At 34.8% G+C, this 21,187-nt stretch overlaps 1 protein-coding gene across 1 annotated transcript in view; it reads right to left on the reverse strand.

Moving 5' to 3' along the window:
• Positions 1 to 691: 691 nt before the first annotated feature.
• Positions 692 to 21,187, reverse strand: part of LOC135210848 (uncharacterized) — a 494,197-nt gene continuing 473,701 nt past the window's right edge. The window contains exons 2-16 of the mRNA XM_064243719.1: positions 19,999 to 20,170; positions 19,455 to 19,604; positions 17,719 to 17,884; positions 11,435 to 11,540; positions 10,191 to 10,810; positions 9,907 to 10,054; positions 9,475 to 9,726; positions 8,928 to 9,242; positions 8,295 to 8,429; positions 7,595 to 7,973; positions 6,921 to 7,055; positions 6,580 to 6,774; positions 5,188 to 5,368; positions 4,363 to 4,825; positions 692 to 2,833 (exon numbers count right to left, since the gene is read on the reverse strand). Of these exons, the coding sequence (XP_064099789.1) occupies positions 2,093 to 2,833; positions 4,363 to 4,825; positions 5,188 to 5,368; positions 6,580 to 6,774; positions 6,921 to 7,055; positions 7,595 to 7,973; positions 8,295 to 8,429; positions 8,928 to 9,242; positions 9,475 to 9,726; positions 9,907 to 10,054; positions 10,191 to 10,810; positions 11,435 to 11,540; positions 17,719 to 17,884; positions 19,455 to 19,604; positions 19,999 to 20,170 (4,158 nt within the window). The 3' untranslated portion in view covers positions 692 to 2,092. The remainder of the gene's footprint in view (positions 2,834 to 4,362; positions 4,826 to 5,187; positions 5,369 to 6,579; positions 6,775 to 6,920; positions 7,056 to 7,594; positions 7,974 to 8,294; positions 8,430 to 8,927; positions 9,243 to 9,474; positions 9,727 to 9,906; positions 10,055 to 10,190; positions 10,811 to 11,434; positions 11,541 to 17,718; positions 17,885 to 19,454; positions 19,605 to 19,998; positions 20,171 to 21,187) is intronic.

Below are 21,187 nucleotides of genomic sequence, written 5' to 3' on the forward strand. Positions count from 1 at the left end.
CCAGCAAAAAAATAAAATAAAAACAGTATATTAATCAAAAGCAGTGTTGATCAGAAAAATAAAATCTAAAAGTCCCATACAGCGATCTTAAAAATCGGAATACAGTACTACTAAATCACTATCATGGATCTGGTAAACTGTGAAAGTTAAAACAAACCCTCCAGGATTTCCACATCAACTGAACAAATACAGTAATGATGGTTTCATAACAACTATTAAATTCGGAAGGCAAAGTCCAAAACAATTACTTAGTGCAGAGAAAGGAACTTCCTTGATAATCCATAAGGATACCTTTACTCACTAAATACCATCTAAAAACCCTCAAAAAAAAAAAAATGACTAAAGAAAGGAAAGCAAGCCTAAGTGTTCTCTTATCCAAAGGAATCATACCCAAGACTAAATGCCATTGTAAAGAGGCTAAGGTATGACTCAGGATTGAGAATAAGTTATTCCAATTACCATGTGGCACACAGCTGCCACACACATTAGAACAGACAACCCCTTCAATCATGCAAAATATTGAAAGGGGGATGTAGAGAACCACAATTTGCTTAAGAAAAACCATTTACCAAAGTCAGTATATTTTGTGCAATTGGGACATTCTTTCATTGAACAAAAAATTCTAGACAACTTTTACCAATTTTAGATTAAAGGATACTTTGAATTAAAATGAACTCTTAATTAAAATATATTTATACACATATATACATATTTTTACAAGAGCTAACAAAGATTCATTAAGTGACTTAGTTTCAACATTAATAATGAATGTTTCTGAGCCTAAGTGTCACAAAAATGTCAGCCTATAACATCTTTGGCAAGATTAGGATAAATTTCCATTAGAGGAACAGCTTAAATCATACATACACACATGAAAAGTGAGTTGTTCAATTACAGTATATACATTAATAGAAAAGGAAGTATTGCTATATTGTACAGTAGTGGTTAAGTTTATATGTAATTTACTTATGTCAGACTAAATTCTTATAGCTGTAATGGAGATCTGATGTTCTAACTTCAATTCCTTAGTTGCACACAGTATACATGTACAAAACATTAGAATAGCACTGTAGATCCAGATGATTTCTAGAGACTGGTTTTATTTGAAAAATGTGATTTACTATATGGTATGCAGAAAGAAAAATTGCAAGAACAGTAAGCAGTATAGTTGTTGCTCTTTGGTAAAAGTGATCACAGAAATATTACAATTTTACAAGACAAAACTGTATAGTTAATGGGAAAGCATTGTACAATTGTTTAGAGAGACATAAAAATTGGTTTTCACTGCATGAAAATTGCCTTGGAGGTGCATTTTTGTTAAAATCTACTGTTATAAGCTTGACTGCTTATTATCAGCATTTCAACAGTGTTACTGTATACTCAAAGAGTAGTGTCAAAATAGGAATGAATGAATTAAGCTTATGTACTCACAATGTTTTTAAGTCAGTGTACTTTTTTTATCTTAGAATTTCTTAGGCTTTGTGATTCACTTTTTGCATTTATGATGTTCAATGAAGAGAATTCAATGAAGGGAACAATACTGGGGGCATATGTTTTTGCTACCAGGGTTTCTAATAAAATCATGCAAAAACCAATTCTTTACAAAAATTTCTGTATCTACAGTAACTTGAATGATTAACAACAGTCTTCTGCATTTTACATCACAAAACTCTATCACTACTTTACTGTACTCTTTATACATGTATCACAAATCACAAGTAATACTTTTCATTAAGTAAGACCTGCCCTGCATATACACCACTGTATATACAGTTATGTTTGACATATCTATCAAAGATAGTGCACATCCTAACAGAGGTGATGTAAAAGAAGTACATAATGGTAAAAAATATTGGCAACATGCACCACTCTTCATCACTTCCATAGATGCATAAAAATATTTTCACCACACATATTAAGGCAAACTGTACCATTAAAGCATCAAACGTCATCACAATCTATAAAGTACAGCACTGCCTTCAAATGTTTTATCATTGTGCAAGTGAAATATTAAAGCTTTGTCAATAAATATTATTAAGCTAAGTTTTATAGTTTAAACTGAGCATTTTCTTATACAAAGACTGGAATGACTTTATACAAAAGATATATGACGTCTTTTTTTGACACTACGTACTGTCCCGTGGGGAAGCGTTGCAGTTGCACGTGAAATAGTATGATGTGGATAGTCTATAGACCCAGTAGCAGTGGCGACTCCTGCTGTTGATCTGTATTCTGGTGGTGGTGGTAAATATCTAAACGAAGAAAAATGTGTTGGAAGATACCTCCGTGGTCCAGGGCCTGGAACAGTTCTTGGTCTAAACCCTCCCTCTTCATCACTGCTGTATCCATTGGCAGTGGTATTGTGGCCTGGATGAATAGATATGACTGTAGGTCCTGGGATTCCCAAGGGTTGCTGATGGAACTGTGAAGGAGGTGGAGGAGGTGGTAATGCTGAACCATTAGGTTTTAGGGTGACTGAAGTTGTGTTATCAATGATAGGGGCAGGTGGTGGTACTTCTGCAGATGATGCAGAAGCTCCACCATCTGTAGTTGAGTTACTGGTAGTTTCTGACAAATCACGATACTTGAAATCTTCATTTGCTGGATCATCTGATGGTTTAGATGATGATGTGGATGACGAACTTGCACAAGTTTCCCTCATGATTGATCCATTGGTTAAAACACCAAACCGAACTGGACTGGAATACTTCATGGAGGCTCTAGGTCTACACTCAACCAAGGGTGCCTCTGTGGTTGCCGCATTTGCATCTCCATTATCTCCTCCAAATTCATTTGAACCAAACTTTGATAAGGAATTAACCCACTCCTGTACCTGAAAATAGAAAATAATAAAAAATACATATATCTTAATATCTGCACTTCAAAATAGAACTCATCAAGATTATTGTCTGAAAAAAATAAAACTATATTTGTATTTGAAAGCTACACCTAAGTACCCATTTATATTTAAGAAATATACTTTTTTGTACCCTACTTTTGTTGAAGAATGTTATTGTAGAGTACAAATGGCAGAGCAAGAACAGGTAAATTAATCTAATACAAAAACTGTGTATGACATATTAACAAATGCTACATTTCAATCAGCAATAGCAAAGGTTTCTTAGTCTAGGGTTACATCTGTATTACCATAAAGTTTCAGGCTCAATCATTTTTATCTAACAGCAAGAAAGAATGTCTTTTCACGCTGACAAAATAAATATTAAATTTTTTTTAAGTAATTTGTATTTTTCTTAACATACAAACCTGAGGTCTTTACATATGGGATTTGCCCTCAGACAAACTTTAGCCTTATGTAATGGTATACATTCCACATGACAGCTACCACAAGAACAATAAAGAACTAAACTTGCACTTCATTACAAAATCTGTACATCCAACCAAGCAATAATACATTATATCTAATCTCTTTCCCATAAGGTTTAACAAAGGACTCCTGTTATCACTTTTTATGTCTGTGTCTTCAGAATTAGTTTACACAAATGCCTTAGCATATGTCAAACTACCCAGTGCCTGAGGCCCTTTTTTTCTATATATTGTAAAAACTAAGGCAAGATCTTCTTGATAGTGTTATGAAAACAGAGCACCTAAGTCTGAGAGGCTGTGATGCAACTCTATGCCCCAAGCAAGGGTGTCTTAATTGTTCTCACCTATTTTTTTTGTATGTTATTTTCAATATTGACTGCACAACAGCAATATGTAGGAAACATTTCAATATGGTTATTTATGAGCAGAAATCTGTGAAGTACGTAAGTATGTTTTCAAAATCTCCAGGATACATGGTAATAAAATGCTATGAAGATACCAAAGCATACCAAAGACCAATCAAATTTAATTAAATACAAGAACAAACACATGAAACAATTCCACTTCATTGCAATAACAAAAATTTGCAAAAGAAAAAAGAAAAAATGTTGAACACCATTTACCTACACTATACTTGAGGATGAAATGTGAAGAAAACTTCCTATGACTCCGTGTTGGAAGAGTCAAGAGACTGACCAATCTAGCAAGAGAGATTGCAGACTAGCTTCAAGAGACTGGCTAATCAGGCAAGTTAGACTGACAATGGAACTCAAGTCACAATACGTACAAAGTACAAACTGCACTTCCCAAATTTAGTGGAAAGAGGTAGATACAAAAAGGTTATTGGCCTCTTCTTAAGTAAGTACAAGGGTCATACATAAAAATAGTATAACTTTTGCAAGACAGCATGTCATAAACTGCCGAAGGATACCAAATGTGTCAGCAAATTACAAAATGCTTTTTGTAAATTATAAGTTTGATAATTGTTTTTATTGATACTAACATAAAGGTAATATTGAACAAAAATTACATGCTTACCTGGCTTGGTTCCTTATCATCCATTAGCTTTCCATTGCTGACTACTTTGATTTCACCATCCTCTTCTTGTATATATGCATTATTGACATAAATCTTGTATATTGGTCGATCAGGGTCTTTCTCATCATTCTGCTGACTTCTCTTACAGCAGCAAATGCATATTACAACAACTATTGCAGCTAATATGATTCCACCAATGCCAACTCCCACTGCTACCCAAACTCTCCAGTCATAACCTGCACTCTTTGACTGGTCAGCCTCTGTTTCATTTCCAACTTTCTGGGCATTCCTTGGATTTGCTGAGGTTATAGTTGACATCATGACTGTTTGTATATTTGAAGGTGGCTCACTCACAGTTGATGTAGGGGGTGGATTCGTTGGTGGATCCGGAACAAATGCTGTGACCACATTAGAAATTTTTGCAGTGTTGTTTGCAGAATCAACAGCACGAATAGCAAAATACCTGTAAGAAATGAGAGTATTAGGGGATTTAAAATCAAAGAACACAGATTAAAAATAAAAGGGACGAAGTAACTATAGAAAACAGAAAAAGAATATTGTATTATATCTATAAGGATCAATGATAATGCAAAATTACTCAGTAAGAACTACTTTTCATTCTATTCTATCTAAGCATGAAACACAACATATGGTGATGAAAGTAAAAGAATACAGTCTACAACATGCAATACAAAAATGTGGTAACCATGAATTTAAAATAGAATCCACTGAATAAAATAGGAAACTACTGATATAATGTAGTATGAGATACAGTGATCAAGAATTTAAAATTAATGACAATATCTGTCAAGTAAATATACTTACCATCTAAGATTAGTAAATGGAAGTTCAGTCAAACAGTATTGGGGTGTCCCATAAATGGATGGTGTCTTTGTTGGAGCTCTTAGATCATCAGTGATACAGTAAACAGAAATAGTTGAGGTGTTGAACTTTTCTTCACTTAACGCACTCCTCTCAGTGTACATTTTAAGCTCATACAGCCATGCTGTGGATACAATGGAATATAATTAATAGTGAACATTAATTAAAATGTTCTGTAATGATGCAATGTTTCTAATTAATTTACAAAATTAAAATCAACAGAAAATTAAATTTTCCTCTAACTAGCTCTCAAGCATGGAGAATGAGAATCAAGATATAAAGGAATCAGTTTAATCACAAAACTAGCATCCAAAAGATTTATCAATAATAAATTTACAAAGGACATCATTAATGGTACAATATATTTCCTATTATTATCACAAAGTTATGCAAATATCAGATTTTATCTCAAAATTCAAAATATTTTGACTGATGATAATGTACATATAGTACTGTACCGTACCTTAAAAATTGCTATTGAGTATAAAAAAAAATAACTAAACAATGCTATACTAATAACATATAAACATTTCCCAAGTTTCTTTTAAGACAAGTATCCATCAGTGCCTTTAATTTTATTTTTTCTCACTTTCACCACCTATTTACCCTCAATTTTGCCCATTTCTTGTGCTGCATTCTTCATCTGTTGTTAAAATTTGATATGTATATATACAAACACATTAAAGGACAAGAAAGAGAAAAAAATGTAATAAAGAAAGAGAACAGACTATACTTTAATCACTTATGTTAACTGTTACATACAGTATACATACAGTACTGTAACTTCCCATGCCATACTATGTAATGTTCTCATAGTTGACATTATTCTTCTTTTAATAATCTCCTGTTATTCTAAATATTCTTCTTTTATTGTGCAATCATTGTTCTCATAATTCTTCGTAGTATTTTATCTCCCTCATCCTATCCTGAACTCTTCTGTCTGTTGCTACTTTCACAGTCCTGATGTTAATTTGTAAATTATATTTTTTATCCCTTTCTTTTCTCTTTTTCAGAACATTTTCCTCCCTTTCTTTCTATACTGAAGCATACATACAAATGATAGATTAATGGATTATGTTCAGAGGAGAGAATACCTTGGGGCTTGGTGGAAGTTGGAAATTTTCAGGCACTTTATGTAACTATTTCCTTCAAAGAGAAAAGTCCTATTCTACAAAATGAGTCTGAAGTTTCTCGATATGGGTTCCAACTAAAAATCTTTCACAATAATGATGATCTATCCATCAGACACCATAAAAAACATTTTGCAATTATAAAATAAAATTTTAAACATTCAAATCTGAAAATTTGCAATTATAAAATAACAACTATACTAACCTGATCCTTGATCAAGATCACCACCAGGTGCTGACCAAGTAAGATTAACGGTGGTGTCATGTACAAATGTGACTTTCAAGTCTGTGATACGTGATGGAGGTGTTAAATCTTCGGATGTTACCCGCAACACACTAACCGAGACGACAGCACTTGTGACATCAAACTGACCAGCGCTCACAGGTACTACACGGCCATCTTGAAGAGGACAAAATGCAATTAAGTTTCCACAAAAAAAGAGGAAGAAAAAAAAAGAAATGTTTGAAGTGGAACAAATTAATTGCACATCATGATCAAGCAGTAATTCAGTAGAAACTCAGTTTAGAGTCTTGAAAATCCTTTACCTCGTCTCCTTGGTGCCAACACTGATGCTGCTCCTTGGTTATCTGTGGCTGATGCACTAAGAGCGTATCTACCCTCTCCAGGCAGCCATGTGACATACCTTGTATAAATGCCATCATGGTTTCTTACATCAGGTTCTGTGAATAAAAATAATACAACCTGAAGAAGTACTTTGCTAAAAACTTGCTCTTTACTGAAAGTATTTTAAGAAATTCCCAATTACCCAAACACATGAAACTGCCATAGCTTAGCTGCCCTTCATACTATTATGTATGCAAAATACTAAAACATCTTTATTTTACATACTTTTCTATGGTAGTTGTGCTACTATTGTGATGTAAAAAGTGAACTTATTTCCTCTGAATTTTGTGTTACACATTTCTATACTTAATGCTGTGTCATAAATTGAAAGATCCATTCCCAATTTGTTAAAACTGATGTACCTATCTACACATTTCTGATTAACACATGAAATTAAACCATATAGACAGAATCTATACCGCTACGTATAATGAATATGGTGTACAGTGTTATTTCAATACAGTATTTCAAATTTTTCTCACCAAGATTTTTAAGTGATATCCTACAATTCTGAAATACATGCTTTTAGCAATAGTAACTATAACATCTATCAGCCGTGATACAAAAAAGCACTTAAAATATCATGAGTACTCACCTGCATTTCCATTATCTAGAAGCTGAAGTGTCATATCAGTTGATCCTTCGTGACTCAAGTGACTTACTGTCAGCATAACCTTAGCTCCCACTACAGGCTGGCCATCCCGAATCACTTTAGCCCAAACAACCAAAGGCTGTGAGCCAGGCTCTAGGGGAACATGCTTATCATTATTTGTATAGAGCTCAATTTCAACACCAGCGTTATTTCTCTTCCTCTCATAGACATCCACAGAAAATGGGTACACAATGGAACTAGACAAGAACTTGAGTGTGTATGTCAGTGTTCCCACACGTTTATCAATTATGGCCCAAAATCGCTGATTTGTATCCCGAATGACATCAACTTCATTTCCGGAAAGATCCACAACTTTTATCACCTACAAAATTAAAAAACATATTTTTAATACCAATATAAGGATATAGCTTAATACTAATTTAAGTATATAGCTTAAATAACATTACTATCTATCAATAAAAATCTACACTGGAATAATAGACAAATATCAAAGTGAAAATATGAATACGATTAAATTACTTTATCCCTCTTGAAATATTTAAATACTACCTGATTTTTAATGAAATATCAACACTGGAAGGTAAAAAAAAATCAGAACAATTGTAAGCAATTAGAGGATACATATACATATATGTACAATTCAATACAATAAAGAAACTTCTGCAATTAAATATTAACTCACCTTCGCTTGGTACTGTGTTGTTATAACTATGAGCTGCTGACCTGATCCTGAAAGGCTTAACTGACTTGTTAATGTGCTGTAAGGACCTTCACTTTCAACTTTCCTCCGAGTGACTTGAATAACAGAGCTCACCACCTAAATTTAAAAAACCATCATAGCATTGGGAACTTAAATCTTTAACATACACAGATATTTCTATTGAAGATAATAAAAACAATTCACTACAATTCTTATATATTCAAATAGGCAATCCAATATAAGTCCAAATAAAAGACACAAAAAAGTAAGTATGTAGGCTTTGTAATTAATATGTATATTTATTATTACTTTACTCTAGTTGTTTCTTGTAATGTACTAGTTTTGTTTCCTGGGTTATGTAATAACACAATTAATATTGTAACTACAAAATTCTAAAAATATATAAAAAAATGCTAAATCAATTTGGACAAATTTAGATACTACTTCCGTAAAATACAATTAAATCATTTATCGATACATAAGGGAGTACAAACTTATATAACTTAATTATCTTACTTTTCTTTTAAAAAATCTTAATTTGTTTACCACGAAACCTTTAAATGGAAGCTGGTTGAAGTATGTTTAATGATGTTTATATGCTGAAAGGAAACATACCCTGACTAATGTTGGACTTCCTGGTACTGCCATGGCTGTATTTGTTGCAGCAGTAAGGCTTAATGCAGCTTTGTGCTCATTTTCATTTTCCTTTTCAGGATCTGAAGGTTTGACAGACAACCCAGGCAAAACCCAGGAACCTCCTGATTGAGCGAGCTGGTCAAACACAGGATTAGCGTCTGGACACAGGGCTAATGTGTGAATAAATAAATTGGCTTCTTCAACAATACTGATAGCTCGTGGTGGTACTAATGGTGAGCAGGCTGCAAGAAGAACAACTCCTGCTCCAGCCTCCACACCTCCTCCTTCAAGCATCTGAAAAAGATAATTATCATTAATGGACAAATCTCAACCTATAATGTAGGAAAACCAACCTGGAATTTTTACAATAGGTATAACTACAAATATACAAAGCTACCAACAATAAAATATGTACTCGCAAGTTAACAGATCAATATCAAGGACAAAAAGCTATGCACAAAATAATATTCAAATTTCTTGAAATGAAGATGCACACTATAGTAGTAAAAATTCATTTTTAACTAACCTTGGCAGCCTCAGTTAATACGCATTCGAGGCAATATTTCCCACCATATACACCATCCTCTACTTCATCAGCTGATGGAAGGAGCGTAAGTTTGTCTTCAAGTTCTGCAGCTGTTGTCGGGGCTGGCAAAATTGGCCCAAGAGTTAATGGATATGAGGCATTATTGTAAGCTGCAACAACTCCAACTTTAACGTCCTTTCCAAGTCCCCACAACCATCGCAGAATTCCTCCTCGAAGGTCATCCATATTAACCTGTTATGAAACGCATAAAATATGTTTAAGATGCAACAATAAATTTTCTATTTCCATTTTCAACTTTTAAAACAACAGTTGAATGTCATAACACATACTACTATTAAGACATGGAAAACAGTTTTTAATTGAGTTTAATTTTCATAACACTATAAACAGGTAATCTGAACTTTTCCACACCTGTTTAACCGCATGATCTGAAAGATCAAGTGCAAGCACAACAGCCTTTGATGGTGGAGACAAGAATATAAGTTCTGGAGGTGACGGTGGTGGGACGGTCGGTGTGTGGTTCCTTGTAAAATACAGATCATGTGGCCCATCTCCAAATCTGAAATATAATCAAGATATGGTCTGAAAATAAATCACTTACTTGAAAAGGTAAGTTAATGTATGCCAACATTATTTTATGATATGCATAACCATGCACTGTGTTGCAAAATAAATACAAACAATGTGATCCTAACCTTCCTTCAAACACAGGATAGGACAGCAACTCCTCAATAGTTTCTGAATTAACAATTTCTTGTTTGAAATTATGACTTAAAGGAGGGGACGCAGAAGTGGCAATATGGGCAGTGACTAAACTGGGTCGAAGAGGAGCGGAAGATCTATCCATCATCTTTGTGTTGCTTCTTTTTCTTCTCTGCTTCTGAATCACTGGAGCGAAGTGTTCATCCTCTGCTGAAGATGAACTGTTTGTTTCAGAGATGAATGACTCATTTAGAGAAAGATGAGTCCTCACATCCTCAAGGAACAAAGTGTCTGTTGCATTTACTATCTCCAAAACCACAGTTTCGTTGACAACAGTTGATGACGAGTTGTTTTCCATATCAATATACTCGACACTCGTGGCATTTGTATCTTCATCACTTCTGTTAATGTAACTGGTATTGGTGGGTTGTACTTTTGTGATATTTACAGTTTCAAAGACGGTTGTGTGGGCTTTTTCTTTCCTATGATTAACTTTGGTTGAAAAGTCACTGTGTCTATTCATGACGTCCCAAATGCTGTCAGCCCCACACAGAAGATTGTGAGGAGTGGGAGCATCTGGGTCGTGATTGCTTGAGTCGCAAAACCCCCACATCTGTTGGAGTTTTAGAAATCAATTTGTTATATTCCTTACCATACAGTGTGATGAAATTTTACAGATGCTCATGAAGCTATGAAAATATAAAAATTACTAATGCAATGTAGTTATGAAAGAAAAATAGTAGCAAAATGTTGTTAGATTAATACAAATAATACATATTTCATTATTACATAAGGCACCACCGTACACACACACCAATTATATATCATATTATATATATATTATATATATATATTATAGGTATATGATATATATATATAAATATATATATATATATATATATATGATATATATATATAATATTCTATGATATACTTACTATATAGTATATAGATCTATTATATATATATAGTAATATAAGCTAGATATATAAATAGTATAATATATATTATTATATCTATAAAAAGACAAAAAAAAAAAAAAGAAAAAAAATATATGATTCTCTATCATACTCTCTACTTAGTATATACTATATATAATAATATCTATATATATTATTATAATATATACATATACATAATATATATTTTGTGTGTGTGTATGTGTGTGTTGGTTATTGAGTTTAAAACTGCATGCTATACTCATATGACATGAAACTCAGCCAAGATTAGACATTACCTCAGGAAGGTTAACTCTATACATTATAGATGTATTAACGTGTGACAACTTGTCTGGTATCCAGTGACAGTCCTTCAGTTCTTCTGTTGCATTGCATTCACTTGACCTGCAAATATAAGAAAAGTTGTGATCGCTGTGGAAAAAGACACATAATAACGTGTTAAAATAGAAATAAATCTCTACCCCACATCAGGATCGATCAAACCCGGGACGGGTATCAGATAACAAATAAAGGTAGAGTATATTAATGCATATTCTGTATATAAAAGAGACATAGTATTTTAATGCATACTCTGTATATAAAAGTGAAAAAAGGCAGCGTACATTTACACAGTATAGATATAAATAAAACATTTGCATCAAACGTACTACACATATTTCCACAAACAAACCATCAAACTGTAAACTTTCAAATTTGCAAGCCCACAATTTAAAAATTTTTTTCTTGGATTTTTTAAGTGACTACTAATTTCATTCTTTTCTATCAAAAATAAAATAAAAACCAGGAGTGCTATTCGTTCAATGGAATTTTCAGTCAAGTGTAATAGTCGCGGGACAATCTTTAAGAACCACCTAAGTAAGCATATCTTCTAATGATATATGAGTGAATATAGTTACATTAAAGATCAATCTTACTGGCTTCCATTCCATGAAATCAAAACGGAAAACTGGAACCTTTTACACCGGAGTTCTATTCCAAATGTAACATGGGAAAGTAAAAGTGGACGATTGAAAAAGCAGTGAATGTATTTTCTTTATTTTACATATATAGCTACCAATCTCCATACACTTGGCACACCTCTGGAAGCTACACAAAAATAGTAAATGAGAAGATTTAAACTGAAAGCACATAAATATAAATACTTATCGGAGAAGGATTAAAGAAACGTATTAAAAAAAACAAAAGAAAAGCGGCTTTGTTTCTGTACATAAGTCAAGTATTGCCGACAGAGGACTTTGTTTCGGGTGATTAGAAATTAATTTCTCGATATAATGTGGTTCGGATCCCACAATAAGCTGCAGGTCCCGTTGCTAAGTAACCAATTGGTTCCTAGCCACGTAAAAAATATGTAATCCTTCGGGCCAGCCCTAGGCGAGCTGTTCATCAGCCCAGTGGTCTGGTTAAACTAAGATATACTTAACTTGAAGTACTGCAGAACGTCTCCTCATAGCAAAATATCTTTGCAAACGCGAAAGAAGAAACACTTAAGAGTAAATTTGAACTGTTAATTGAAAAGCAGTTTTGAGCGAAAGGGCTCAACACAATCTACATTCTAATCAACTTCTCCACGTGGCCTTTAACCCTTAAACGCCGACTGGACGTATTTTACGTCGACATACAAAAGTTTTTTAAAAATTCGCGGAAAAATACTTTTTAGGCCTACCAGCCGAAAACTCTTGAATCACGCGCCTTGGGGATGCTGGGAGTTCACGGATCAAGGTGTTGTTTGTTTACAATCGTTACGCAGGCGCGCACAAGCGCGAATTTCTTTTCTTGCCGCACTAAAAAGTATGTGTGGACACATCTCTGAAATTATTTTTTCGAATCAGTTTGACATAATTTTTTTGTACCGCATTTTAAATAGCCGTTACATAGAGTATTATATATGAAAATGTGCGCATTTTTTATGTAGAATACAACAAAAAAACACATCATGATTGTAGCTTTTATCAGTTTTAAGATATTTCATATAAATACGATAAGTGCCAAAATTTCAACCTTCGGTCAACTTTGACTCTACCGAAATGGTCGAAAAACGCAATTGTAAGCTAAAACTCTTATATTTAGTATAATTCAATCATTTAACTTAATTTTGCAACTAATTGGAAGTGTCTAGCACAATATTCGATTTATGGTGAATTTATGAAAAAAACTTTTTCCTTACGTCCGCGCGGTAACTCTTCCGAAAATAATCATACATGCGATTGTGGTAATGTTTGCACCATTTTAAATTAGCCGTTACATAAAGTTTTATATATGAAGAAAAATGTGCGCAATTTCAGCACAATACAACTAAAAAACAACCCATGGTTGTAGCTTTTATCAATTTTGTGAAATATTTTCATATAAAAAATGATAAAGTGACAAATTTTCAACCTTCGGTCAATTTTTTGACTCTACCGAAATGGTCGAAAAACGCAATTGTAAGCTAAAACGCCTATATTCTAGTAATATTCAAGCATTTACCTTCATTTGCAACAAATTGGAAGTCTCTAGCACAATATTCGATTTATGTGAATTTATGAAAAAAAAAAAATCAAAAACATTTTCTTTACGTCCGCGCGTAACTCTTCCGAAAAAATCATACGTGCGAATTGTGGTAATGTAATTTGCACCATTTTAAATTAGCCGTTACATAACGTTTTATATATGAAAATGTGCGCAATTTCATGTATAATACACAATAAATAGTTGAAGGTTATAGCTATTCTCATTTCGAAATATTTGCATATAAATCACGATAAATAGAAAAAAAACCACGTTCGGTCAAATTTGACTCTACCGAAATGGTCGAAAAAACGCAATTGTAAGATAAAAATCTTACAGTCTAGTAATATTCAGTCATTTATCTTCATCGTGAAACAAATTCGAAGTCTCTAGCACAATATTTAAATTTAGGTGAATTTTTAAAAAAAACTTTCCTTCCCTCCGCCGCGCGGATTCTTCCGCCACAAATCTCCGAAATGCGTAAGTCCCATTCTCGGAATATTTGCTCCGTTTCATATTAGGCATTTCATAGAGTTTTATATGATGAAAATGTGCGCAATTTCATGTAGAATAAACGAAAAATATTTGAAAGTTGTAGCTTTTCTTATTTCCGAAATAATTGCATATAAAAAAATATATATATAAAAAAAAATTCGACATTTGGTCAACTTTAGCTCGTCAGATATGGTCGAAAACTGCATTTGTAAGCTAATATTCTTACAGTATAAGTAATATTCAATCATTTGTCTTCATTTGTCGAACATATTGGAAGTCTCTAGGACAATATTTAGATTTATGGTGAAATTTTTGAAAAAAATATGTGTTTACGTAAGCGCGTTACGAATTCATGCATTATTTTTTGTTATAATATTTTCTCTGTGTTGCTTTAATCGTTTACAATTGTTGTTATTATATCAAAATGATCGCAAATTTAGTGCACATTACAACGAAAAAAAAAAAGTAACTTGTTACCTTCAACCGTTTTGCGCACAGCGCGATTTGAATACAATTATATATGAAATTTCGTTTTTGCGCTATCATATATCACATTATTTATATGATAATGATAATTTTTTTTCATTTCTGATGGTTGCATACTAAACTTCAAGCAATGAAAAAAAAAAAGGAGCCAAAAATGAACTCTTAATCTTGAAAAAACTAAGCGCGCTGTGATTTTTTTGAAAAAAATATTTTTTCCGCTTATGCGCTCACTCTCAAACCCCCCCCTCCGGCATACGGGAGTCATTTTTTTATTTACCGCTCCGGCGTTTAAGGGTTAATAGGCTTCGAGGGCCTTAATGCTATGCTAATAACATTTCGCCCGAAAGACGAGTATTAAGGATGGAGGAAAATAAAAAGCACACGAATATAATAACGTTAAAAATAAAAACGACCAGCGGGAATCAAATAAATCAAACGAAATATATAAACAAATATGTGATATTTTTTCAATCTAATTCACTTTAAAAAATTCTGGAGTTATGAAGCCTAGAATTGAAAGGAAAAAATAGTAAATATAACGAAAAGGGATAGCCTAGAACTGAAAGGAAAAAATAGTAAATATAACGAAAAGGGATATGATAAAAATACCTGTCTACCAACAGGAATATTCGAAATGCATGCATATACTGCATTCCTCGACCTAAGACGAAGTAAGCTCTGTATTTTATGAAACCATTCTATAACGGGGCAATTCACTATGCGAAAGCGAATGCAGATCTTTTCCTTTTTTAGTACCAACTTCTCTCGCGTGGAAAGAAAGAATGGACAGCTTAAGACGTGGGAAAAGATAAAGGCAGAGAGAGAGAGAGAGAGAGAGAGAGAGAGAGAGAGAGAGAGAGAGAAGGTGCTGCGTAAGACGAGGCAGAGAGGGAATATGGAGGGTATAAAATAAAGTACTTCTCTTTTCATCACATCTCTATCCCTCACATGCTCTGTATGAGACGTTAAGATCTCAGTGAGTGCATGAAAGGAGGATTACAAAATTTCATATTCTCTCTCTCTCTCTCTCTCTCTCTCTCTCTCTCTCTCTCTCTCTCTCTCTCAAGCATTAAGTGATTGACAGAGGTACGACGACGTTACGTTACTTCAGCTGAAAAAAATGCAGCAATCCCGTTCAGTTCTTTTTCCCGTCCGCTATATCCCGGGAAATTTCTTTTCCGTTACCCAACGCAGAATCTTACATTAAAGGAAAAGGCCTTGGCCGAATTTTCGTGGACCCCGACAATTTCTAATGCATATCAATGTGCTCTTACTCTTTTCTCTATTTCTGGAATTGATGACGCCTTTCGTTTTCTCACAGAACATGGAATTTGTTCCATGCAGTTCTGGTCTCCCAGTGAATTACTCTATCAATTCTATTTTGCCTTATAAATATAAATTCTCTTATATTTTCGTCTCCTCTCGTAGAAAAACATTTTATGGAGTATATTCCTTTTCTTCCATTTGTAAGCCGGATTAAGATAAAGTAAGGTCCTTTCCTATTTCCTTTGTACAAGTTCTGTCTCATATTGTCTTCCGACACTTTCCCTCCATCCTACAATATCCCTTGATATCCAGGAAAAGCATCTTAATATCTTAGCGGACTAATTCTCCCAAATCTTGCTTCAGACGTCTATAAATCTAACAAAGTCGTTTACAACATTTTTTTTTAAATTGCCAATGCCTCCCATCTATCTTCTAATCTCCCCTAACATTCACTTCTTAAGTCTTATGGTATTAAGTTTATACGATATTTGCCTCCACTTCTCGGGCGCAAGGATATTAATCGAAATTTCCTCTTTATTCCCTATGCACTGTACATCTTCAAAGACCCTGCTCATCAACACGGCAATAATTTCCCAAAAAATGTTTCCTCGTTCCATTAGGCATCAAAAATTCCCTAAACCTCCCTTCGGCGTTGTTCCTACATCTTGGCTTTATTCCCTTAATTCCCCCTGACATCCAGTACTGGCATCATAACTCCTTAATCCGTCTCGTAAATTCTCCTCGCGACGTCTCCTTCCTCTTCGTCAAACGCACCAACGCACAAACACACACCGCACCAGGAACCGTCGTCCCTTGCGTCCCCCTTCCCACAAAATCCTTCTTCTCGAGCGTCTTTCATATTTCAATTTCTCTGCCCACCTCCCAACACTGGCTCGCATCCCAAACTATTTCGTCTCGCGATTGTCTCACAGACGTCGCTAATCGAGTTACATAAAAGAGGAAAAAAAAAATTGGGGGAAAAACCGACAAGATTATTTCATTTCAGATCTTGGAACATTTGCAGTTCTCAGCTTTCCACATTTACAGGCTCAGTTACACGAGACAATTTTGACAATTATTGTTTTTTTTTAAACCATCTCATGGGACAATTCACTGTATATGAGAGAGAGAGAGAGAGGAGAGCAGGAGAAAGAGAGATAAGAAGAGAAGAGAGAGAAGAGAGAGAAATAATTTTTTTGAAGGCGGAGAAGGATGATCAGGAAAGGGAACAACGCCTCGAAAAAAGTACACTGGACATGAAGGAAAGAGAGGCAGGGAGTCAGTTTCTTTTTCCCTAAGGCCAATCTGCGGACTCTTATAGGATTCGGGAAACGACAATAAGAAGAGGGATTGCAAAATTCTATAAAGGTCGGCAGCCTTCTTCTCTACATTCAGTTTCATATTGGACAGGACTTCCTTCAGAGGAACCACAGAACTGCATGTTGTGCGTACTTGAGGAAAATAAATCTTTAAATATAAACCTTTAAATATTTTCAATATAAAGCAAAGTGGTGTGCCCCAAATTTTCAATTTTATACCTTTTCACTCGTTCTCGTCATGGCTTAATAATTCCATCCAACCTCTCTCTCTCTCTCTCTCTCTCAGTTGGGTAACCTATTATTATTATTATATCATTATTATTCCAAAGATGAACCCTATTTCTATGAAACAAGCCCACAGGAGCCACCAACCTGAGATCCAAGCTTCGAAAGAATATGGTGTCCCTATGAGGATATGAGAAATACTGATTAACTTCCTGAATTACTATAAGTGACTATCCCTACTTACTGTAACAATGTTACGCCTTCGAATTAAATATAAACGTTACCCTTTCTTTGGCTCCCAGTGGCCCTTTGTGGGCGCCGTGGTGCAGGTCGTCGGCACAGGGGCGTCGTCGATGGTGTGGATTGCTGGGTATTTTGGATGTGCAGTATAACCCCTTTCCTCGAACACTCCCCATCGGTACCTCGCCCAAGATCCGAGTAGAGATCGACCTGAAAGAGAAATTGAATTAGCTTCCTTAGTTGGAAAAAAACAGGTATACATATGATTTTCTGATCTGATAAATGTTTGTAGAAGTATCTCAGTCATTTCTTCATATACTCCGTCTGGTCTTGTAGGATTGACGGTAAGGTTTTACTGGTGAAATAAGCAAGACGAATTCAGAGTTTTAATGATCTTATACAGACGTTCTATACGTGCACTAATACTTACATACCCATAAAAATATAGTTTATATTGGAGTAACGGTAGCAACCTGACACACTTAAGATATATATATTTACATATATGTATATATTTACACACACACACACACAACACACACACAGACACACACACACACACACACCACACACACACACATATATATATATATATATATATATATATATATATATATATATATATATATATATATATATATATAATATTTCCAACCTCTAGTGAAAAAGGAAAAAGGAAAGGTGACATAGTGTCCCCCACGAGCACCTAACTATCTGCTGCAGATTCACTTACCAAGTAAGTAACTGATGCTGTTTTAATTAGCAGAACATCACAAGATTTACAAAGAATATTTAATGTATTAAATCATATCTCTACAGAAATGGGACTTAATCAAAGAAAAGCAGAAATAATGAGGGACAGAGTGTGTACAGAGACGAAGTCACACTGGATGGAGAGAGAATGACTGACGTTGAATCTTTCAAATATTTAAGAAATAATAATATCCAATTCAGTTTCTCTGAGTAGTCTAAAAAGGTCGAGAAAACAATGATATGGCTGAATAAGATTTGAAAATCAATAGACTGCGACTGCATGCTGAAAGTAAGATTATATTAATAGTTCAGTGTGGTTTGTATCATAATTCGGAGTATGGAAATGCAACTATATCTCATTGAGTTTGCGAATTGGCGAACATAGCTTTGCGAAGGATATTAGGAGTCAGATGCAGGATAGTGTGAGAAATAATAATAATATCCAATTCAGTTTCTCTGAGTAGTCTAAAAAGGTCGAAGAAAACAATGATATGGCTGAATAAGATTTGAAAATCAAATAGACTGCGACTGCATGCTGAAAGTAAGATTATATAATAGTTCAGTGTGGTTTGTATCATAATTCGGAGTATGGAAATGCAACTATATCTCATTGAGTTTGCCGATTGGCGAACATAGCTTTGCGAAGGATATTAGGAGTCAGATGGCAGGATAGTGTGAGAAATGATATCACAGAAAGGTCTGCAGGGAAGGCTTTGGACATGTCCTTCGCTCGAGCCCTTGGGAAATGGTACGTACTGAGAACTACGAGACAGGAGGCTAAGAACGAGTGACATTTGCCGGAGTGAAAACAGAAAAGACACGAGTGACGAATCACAAAGGAGGATTTTGCGTCGCATATATGCACACAAACACACACACACATACGCACACAAACTATATATATATATATATATATATATATATATATATATATATATATATATATATATATATATTCTGTGTACGTATGTGTGTGTAAACATTACTTAGTTGACAAACAACCAAGAGCTAATATAAAACTCCTTACCTAAGGTTTCCATCTCCTTCGAATCCAAGTCCACAAGGACATCAGGATCCAGGGAAATATACTGGCCAGGACGCCCACATCCTTCAGGTTGGGACACGCTCACGCCTATGCTGCCCTCTGGGCCCCATGCCCACTCGGGAGTTGACCCTCCTGGAAAAAATAGTGAGTGAAATTACGCTGCCCACTTGATAAAGCCTAAATCGTTGCATCAATAATAATAATTGTTTTAATATGCAATGTAAAATTTGGTACGAAAAACTGCCTTTTCCATTTACAGAAAAAAAAGGTTTAATTTCGATATTTCTTCCAAGGGGCACAACTATGATACTAAATATATATAAAGCAGCAAAATTATGTCACTGCAAATCTATATCATTGCCATTAATCCCCATACGAAAACTGATGCTTTTCATAATTACATGCAGATCTATTTCCCCAGAACATTAAACAATAAACAGAGATAAAAGAATATACAAAGATCCATATGTGACAAGTATAAAAGCGCAAGAAGATAGTAGGATACAATAAAAAGGAAGACTCTTACCATGCGTCACCAAGAAGTCGGCAGTCGTCCACTTCTCCCAGGTGGCTTTCCTGGCCGGGCTGAGAGAACACGCCTGAGACAGCCCCGTCGGAACGACAACACCAACATCCCCCATGTGGACGTGGCCGTGGGTAGCACGCCACAGCTGACTTGAAAATGACCCCAGGGCCTCCTGCAGGGGAGAGAAAAAGGACGCAACAAATGTTAGCCATCAGTTTACGAAATAGGACATCACTATAAAAAAACAAATATAAGCTATTGGGTAATCACATCACATAATCGAGGGACCTTCCTAATAGAGGACGCTCTGGTGAATAATGGCGGGTTCAGTAGACGGTGCTATAGTGAATAATGGCAGAACTACCGTGACCTTTTTCTTTCTCGCCCTATAATCTCTGCAACACTGAGCTTATTAATGGTAAATGGAGTCTCTAAATGATAGAAGGAGTATTATTTAAGAAGGGGGTGTAATTCTGTGGCCATTTGGTAGAAGGATTTATTACATCTTAACAGAGTAGTAAATATCGCTTGCCAGTATAATTAACCTTCAGAGGAATTTTCGACAAGCATGTAATCATCAATGAATATAAATGACAGCAATGATTTTTGTAATACTACTACCAGTACGGCTATCTTAACAAAAACTTTAAATTTTCGATGAAATTGAATGCAGTACATTGGCACAAATTAAATCTATGTGGGTACAATTTCTGGCTCAGCTCGTGTCGCCCTATGAAAGGATCCTTAATATCATTCTTTCTAGGTAAAAATTAATCTAAAATTACCAGAGAAAAACAAATTAAGAAAATGTCAGTAAAACTGACTCGCTCACTCTTTAAAAAGAAGTGTCGGTATGGTAATAGGGGCGAGTGTGGAACACTACCACGAGATAATAACCAATTAGAACTTCCAATCAGAATCCCCCCAAGAGAGAGCTGATACCAACGGGCGATGCAGTCGCTACTACTACTACTAGAGGACGCCACGGACAGCAGCGCCCCTAGCGGACATCCTTAATTTTTAGCGCTAGCGTCCAAGGACGCATTTTTTCCTTGTGCTGTGTTATTTTCGGGATTATCCTTTTCTACCATCATGGAACGCTCTGCTATTGCTACGGCTAAGTTAGTAACTCATAAGTAATGTTTTACCTCAGTTTTCTTCCGGGGGTGGGACCAGTATTTTCCTCTTA

Source organism: Macrobrachium nipponense, chromosome 4, assembly GCF_015104395.2.
Source record: "Macrobrachium nipponense isolate FS-2020 chromosome 4, ASM1510439v2, whole genome shotgun sequence".
Classification (NCBI taxonomy): Eukaryota; Metazoa; Arthropoda; class Malacostraca; order Decapoda; family Palaemonidae; genus Macrobrachium; species Macrobrachium nipponense.